This window comes from Alligator sinensis, unplaced genomic scaffold (genome assembly GCF_000455745.1).
Source record: "Alligator sinensis unplaced genomic scaffold, ASM45574v1 scaffold60_1, whole genome shotgun sequence".
Classification (NCBI taxonomy): domain Eukaryota; kingdom Metazoa; phylum Chordata; order Crocodylia; family Alligatoridae; genus Alligator; species Alligator sinensis.
In genome coordinates, this window is record NW_005841858.1 from 2,060,466 (window position 1) to 2,067,613 (window position 7,148).

Below are 7,148 nucleotides of genomic sequence, written 5' to 3' on the forward strand. Positions count from 1 at the left end.
GGGGGGGGGGGGGGGGGGGGGGGGGGGGGGGAAGAGAGGCCACCGGCCTTGGCCTGCCCCCACCCCTGCTTCTGTCATTGTCACCTGCAGGGCCCGACACAACAGCGTTGAGGGGAGGAGTGGGCACATTGTGGCAGTGAGGGTCGTGGTTGGGGGAGGGAAGGAATGGGCCCAAACCCCATGCATGGGAGGAGGAGGACTAAGCCCAAGCCAAGGGAGAAGCTGGCCCGCCACAGCAGGGGGAGCACCAGGCCTGGGCTGACTCAGCAGCAGTGGGGGAACAGGAGGAGCGGGCTCAAAGCCAATGTGGGGAGGGGGAAGAGGTTCGGTCCTCCCCTCCCCCAGCCACTGCTGAATCGGGCCAGGCACGCTTTTTCCTCCCACTGTCATGGCAGGCTGCCTTCTCCCCCGTCTCAGGCCTCCTCCCACCCTAGGGCCTGGGCCCATCCCTCCCCCTACAATTGGCTCCAAGGCTGCTCCTCCCATTCCCCTGCGGGGTCAGCGCAGGCCCGCTGCTCCCTTTGCTGCAGCGAGCCAGCTTCTCCCCACCTTTGGGACCGGTCCTCCCTCTCCTCCCCACTCCTTCCCTCCCCCTGCTGTTGCAGTGGGGGGGAAGGGAGGGCATAGGCCCAGACACCAAGCAGTAGGAGGTAAAGGGGGAGTAGTCCCGGACAGGGGGGCGCAGGCCTGGATGGGGGGAGTGCACAAGGCTCCGTCCTCACACATTCCCCTCCCATCATTCCTGATGGGCAATTGGCTAGTATACATCATAAAACACTAAAAGGCAAACAGCACAAATCTCCTCTCAGATATGCAGACCCAACATAAGCTATTTTCTCCAGATATACCAGAGTCAAATTAGGCCCTGTAAATGAAATGAGGCAACTAAAATGTATTTTGAGCATCTTAATTTGTCCACTTCCTTGTACCTTAGATTTAAATATTAAGATTAATATTGTATTCACACTAAACATAACAATCAAACACAATTTATATAATGCAAAATAAAAAAAGATTGTATTTTTTACCTGAAAGGCATAGCTTTGTAAAATGTGTTCAGTGGCTTCGGACCTGCTGTGTACCTGCTGATAATCAGAGGCAGTATTATCTGTAAAGGTACCATTGGAACTGCCAACAAAGCTAAGTGTTCTTTAGGTACTCCCTCTTCCACCAATTTTAAACCTGTTACTGCATCTGCTGCTGAAAACCCCACCTGCAATAAATTACAAAGATAAAATTACAAACATAAAACCTGAACATCTATGACAGAAATTTAGCTAGAAAATAAACATTAAGCTTATCCAGGTATCTATTAGCAAACTAGTCCAGTAAAACTAACTACAATTTGCTTCCTTCTATTTTGTTTTTTTAGTTCCAAATATAGGCCAAGTCCTGCTCTGCATTTCATGGGACAGCTCCTACGCTATACAATACATGTTTGCAGGACTCAGACCATAATGAAAGTGCCAGAAGTAATGGCAATTTTTGTTATTTTTAGGCCCAGATTTTCAGCAGTGTTTGCTGTCATCTCAGCAATCAGTATAAAACTATGGCAACTTGCTTAGCGTAATTCTGTCCACCACAGAAAGCAAACTTGGTTTGACAGAATTCCAAAGCCCCTGCTAATCCCCTAGTGGTTTTCAAACTGCAAATCAGGTTGTAGAATTTCAGGAGACAAAGAGCTAGCTATACAGGTGCACTGCTTCTACTAACAACTTTTTAAAATGAAGGATTAAAACCCACATTTTTTCTGAAGTTTGCATGAATATTTAAGTATATCTACTTCATCGCAAAACACGAATAGGTTAAAGATGCAAACGTTTTGTTTTACAACCTGCTTAAAAAACAACACCATGTGTAGTTAGGCAAATTTTTGATTATACACTGCAAGTTTGCTGACAACCAGTAAAAAAATAATCCCCCTGTTGGCATAAGAAGGAATAGTTAATAAACATAGCCTACATATTGCCAGGTATTATTTACTCACTTTTGCTGTTAGAATCAGGACACAGAAAGTGAAAACTGCTGGCATTCTGACTATTGAAAAAAGCAGTTTATATGTATCAGTGATGCCTTTTGTTTCTTCTTTTGATGGTGTTACTTCCTTGTTTTCCTTTTTCAAAAGGGCAACTAACGTAGTAGTTATTAAGAAGATGGCACCCCAGAAAAACAGGAAATCTGAAATTAAGAAGTAATTCATCATAATCCAAAGCAATCACAATTTCTATTGTCAAGAGTCACTATATTAAGAACATAATAAAAACATAAGGATTGCCATTTACTGTGGCCGAGGGGGATGCTGAAAGGGAGAGTGAACTGGGTATGACCTGGGCTCCCTCCCCCCCACCCCGTTCCTCTCTCACTTGCAGCCTCCAAAATTTAAGATATAAGAAGTTCTGATTCAGAAGCTGTATCCTTAACTCCCATACTCCAGGATCTGTACTTTAATTAGAAAAACAAATTATATTGGTACATTCTGGGTTTGAAGTAAAGAAAAGCAAAAAGTCTGACCAAATAATTCAGGGGAACAATAGTATTACTGCATTACATTACCACACATTAATTCATCTAGGTTAATGTTCTATACTGTGCCTCTATAAGGCATAGGACAGAACTCAAAACCAGGAAGAAAGCAAAATTAAGGTGGCTTTGTATTTTCCTGACCTTTAACAAGACAAGAGGCCAGAGAAGAGTCTGGTAAGACTAGACAGCACACAGTGTGAAGAGATTGGAACAGGAGCAGTGATCTCACCCATGTTTTGGTTCATTACCTTTCTGATACTCATTGGCATGTGACAAGAAAGTAAGCATACATCTTTGCACAGGACAATAAGTGAATACACACTATACACATACATATGCACACACACATTATATATACTATTTACTGCTTCTATAATGCCTCCTCCTTTCCTTAAATATCTTTAAGGGGGAAAAAAAATCACTGTGAGGCATACGTTACCTCTTTAATACTGCTCTCTCCAGCAAGGAACATTGGTAACTTGGATTTACTTTTTAGTACCAATTTCTTGTGTACTCCATTTACAGGCTTACCAATTTACTACACACAATTCATGTAACAGAGTGCCAATCCCACTTGGTTGCCTACTGCTTACATGGTAACACCAATTACATACACTTTGGCTAAGCGCGTGCCATCTTTCAGCTCCATTGTCCAATTAAATGGTTCTCAACCAGGGTGCCGTGAAACTGGCACTGCCATCACCACCAAAGATACATGGGGCAGTTCCACCTATTTCTGGGAGGTGTGCGTGGAGTCAGACTGGGAAGCAGCTGCAGCAGGAGCAGACATACCTGATGCAGACAAGAGTGCCTGGTTCCTGCTGCAGCTGCTTCGTAGTCTGGCTCCATGCACCCCTCCAGAAAAAAGGAGGTATGCAAGCCAGTGCCACCTGATGGCAGCAGTACAGCACCCTGGAGATAAAGTAGATAAACTGAGACTTTAGAACAGTGGTTCTTAACTTTACTGAATACGGTAGCACCTTGGTTATAGAGGGGGACCTTGAATCTAAGAAGGCTGCAAACCACTAACCAAATTTGTAACTATTTGTACTCTATCCAACTTCCCAAGAAACCAACAGTGAAGGGAAAGAAGCTGTCAAAGGACTGGTATTAGAAGCTTCTGAATGTGCAGGCCGGGAGCGGTCCGAGGCCCTCGGGGGCCTATGCGCGGTGGGGAATGCAGGCCGGCGGGCTAGAATTAGGCACGGTCGCTTAGCGGTTGATTAAAGATTATTTTACTTACACCGAAGATGGTCGCGGTGCAGGCAGGAAAACTTGCTTGAGTTGCAGTTACATAACAAAACAAAACAAAACTCAAACCTGCAGGGCACGAGAGTACATCGCAAGGGGTTTTTGGCGACGGGAAGATGCAAAACACGAGAGTACGTTGCAATGGGTTTTCGGCAACGGGAAGATAAACCTGCAGGACTTGAACCCGGGTAGAGCTCTGGATACACTCACACGAAGTTTGCTAGGCTCCGTGGAACTTGCGCGCAGAGAAGGGGTTCGTCGAGGGATCGTTCGGCAACGGGGAGAGGCCAGAGGTTGATCAGACCCCTGTAGCCTGCGCTGGGTTCGATAGGCTCCACAGCGCTTAGAGATCTTCACAAGATGTGAAGTTCTCCTCCTCCAGATGGTTGTGGAGTCCTCCCTTGCAGGGGTTCTCCTCAGAGTTCTCCAACTTGGGCGGAAACCGCTCAAGCCTCTTATACGGCTAGCAAGACAATCACTAGCCGCCACGTGGGGATAATTTAGAACTGGCCAATAGTGGGACACAAATTTGCATGCGGGTGGCAGGAACTCCTTTGCACCGTGCATTTCTCTTTGCAACTAAGAAATGCACCCTGCAAAGAAAGCTCCGAGTGGTGGGAAATAATTTAGCAGTGCCGAAGCACACACGAACAAAATCACACCCTTGGGTTGTGACACTGAAATGACAAGCAAGTCAGTTTCACAGCTGCCCTCTACCCTCACTCCCAAAGTTCCTAGTAACAGTCCTGAAACCAATTAGGAGAAACTTCTAAAATGAGGGGACCTAGTCAGTTTGGGCCTGCCAACTTCAGCGCTGACAGCATTATCAGTAGTGTTTACTTAATTATCACTGTTAATGCTAAATTCAGAAAAGTTAGCATTCCCAGTAAGTAGTCTTGCAACTGAGTAAGGTTATGCACTTAAACAGAGCTACACATGTGCAATAACTTGACAGAATTTACCCAAAGTCCTGACCTGTCACCACAGTGCAAACATGTCAAGGCAAAGGTACTAATGCAGTAACAGATCATTTTACTGGGATTGTAGTAACACTGAAAGTGATCCTAACAACATATATGATACTCCCTTTTTCTATACACAGGCTTCTAATCAGGTCAACACTGTATCTGTACACTGATCAAAATGTGCAAGTGGGGAAAATAGGTGCTAAAATCTTTTTAAAAAAAATGTTCATGAGTCAAAAAAACTTGCATGTGCTCTCACATGCTCATGAATTACAATGAAAGTGTATCGGTATGATAGGTGTCTAGCAAAACACTGAACAGCATCATAAATAAGTTATTATAAATTCATTCTACAGCAATTCAATTAATAAAACAATGTTTGCAACAAGCAACCTTAAAAGATAAGGAACAGCTGGAAACAACATAATGAAAGTTAGTTCTAAACCTGAATTATGACAAAGGATTTGTTTTGATAAGTGGTTTTACTTTTTTGTTACTGTCTTAGCTGGAGTAGCTAAGTAAACTAGGAGTAACTTACCTTGCCCTCCATCAGCTGGCTTTACGTTCAAGGACAAGTTTAGCAAGTTTTTTTATTATTATTATTATTCTCAGTGAATGTTTGCATAAGTCACAAATCACTTTTGCAAATACCAGCCATATGAATGGAAGTAACCTGAACACTGAGGTACGTGGAGCAGAACTAATACCATCTTGGCAAAGCTGGAGTTGAATTTAAGACAGCCCATCTCTGAGCCATGGCAGAAGGAACTAAGAAAGTGCAGATACTGTGGAATGCAGAAGAGAAGATGACAGACTACCAAACCAGAGCACTCTAGCACAAGGGTGTCAAACTCATCCCAAGCCCAGGGCCAAATCCAGACCACAGAGGCTACTCTCAGGCTGGATCGCCAGGGCCAGCAATTACAGTGGGGCTATGCTTAGGTGACAGCATGGGTCACCTAAGGTAGGTGGCAGGGAGGCAGCAGCATAGAGCCACCTTGGGAGGCAGCACAGCACCCTAAATGGGTGGGAGTGTGAATCTATGTTGAGTCAGTGGCAAAGGGCCACATTTGGGCAGCAGCACCAAGCTCTGGCTGAAGAGCAGCATGGTGACATGAAGCCACACTGCAGCCAAATTCAGTGCCCTCCGACTTCCAACAGCCTGCCAGGCTATTGGTGGACCTTATGAAACAGTTCTGCAGACCAGATCTGGCCCATGAGCTGTATGTTTGACACCCCCCGCCCCAGCCCCGCTCTAGTTGTCGGTTGCCATGTATGTAACACTGAGAACTGCAGTGTCATTAAGACAGTCAGGTAAAGATAAGTTTTTCTCCACCTATAGTTTTTTAGTTCACAAATGTTCATTTATGTGAATTTTAGTGATTGGGTAAAGGACCAGCTAAATACTCTGTGTAACTGAAAGCTTCCTTTTTTCTGCCAAATAGGCAAAGCTCTGGCTAAGGTAGAACAAGTCATGGTTACCTCTAATCATAGGCTGATTTAAAGGAAGAATCAGGCTTCTTTGTGTTTTTTACAAGACTGCTGCGAGTGGCAGAAATGCTGACCCTAAAGCCTAACTTCCTCGTGTATATTTGTGGCACAGCAAAGACCATGACAGTGCAGATTTCCTCCCTTCACGTTCGTTAGCATTCTTTAACTGAGAGAGAAAATGCCTCTACGTTTGCAAAGCAAGGTTCACTGCTCCTGAGCCTCTCTTCAGCATGACCCTGACTGCATTCCAAGCCACAGAAGAGAGATGGAAAACCCAAGTCCATGACCACCATTAGCACGTGAACGTCAGCACCTTACAAACGGTACCTGAAAGGGTGACAATTCCCTTGGGCTGAGGTTCAAAGCGCAGATATTTGTTACAGAAGGAGGCGGATTCGAGGGCCAGAAACAAGACGTTCCCCAGGAAGTAGCCCGCCGTCTGGCCCACAGAGTTGCACGTGGACGCGTAGCCCACGTTCTCCCGTGACAGCATCGTCAGGGCCCAGCCGTCCACGGCGATGTCCTGTGTGGCAGCCAGGAACTCGAACAAGAAGAAGGTGGCGGTAAGGGCCAGCACGTCGGGGCCATGGCCCTCCCCGTCCCCCAGGAGCGAGTCCACCTGCGTGGACAAGCCCAGCATGAAGAGCCCCAGGAAGTATTGCGTGGGCACGAGCCACGACTTGCGACGCCCGAAGCGCTTGAAGTAGACGGCGTCCACCAGCGGTGCCCACAGCAGCTTGAGGCTGAAGGGCCAGAAGACGAAGCTGAAGAAGGCCTGGTCCGTGTAGCTGACGCTCTTGCTCTGCAGGATGAGCGGGACGCTGCCCGCCAGGCCCAGCGGGATGCCCTGCAGCACGTACAGGAACAGCAGCAGCAGCACGTTGCCCAGCTCCCCCCGGCAGCCCCGAGGGGGGCCGA

General features: G+C 46.4%; 1 protein-coding gene across 1 annotated transcript in view; it reads right to left on the bottom strand.

The window, feature by feature from the left end:
- Positions 1–7,143, bottom strand: part of SLC33A1 (solute carrier family 33 member 1) — a gene marked incomplete at its 5' end in the record, with an annotated part of 16,418 nt that extends 9,275 nt beyond the window's left edge. The window contains 3 exons of the mRNA XM_006016480.3: positions 1,029–1,213; positions 1,988–2,178; positions 6,558–7,143. Coding sequence (XP_006016542.2) covers positions 1,029–1,213; positions 1,988–2,178; positions 6,558–7,143 — 962 coding nt within the window. The remainder of the gene's footprint in view (positions 1–1,028; positions 1,214–1,987; positions 2,179–6,557) is intronic.
- Positions 7,144–7,148: the final 5 nt, after the last annotated feature.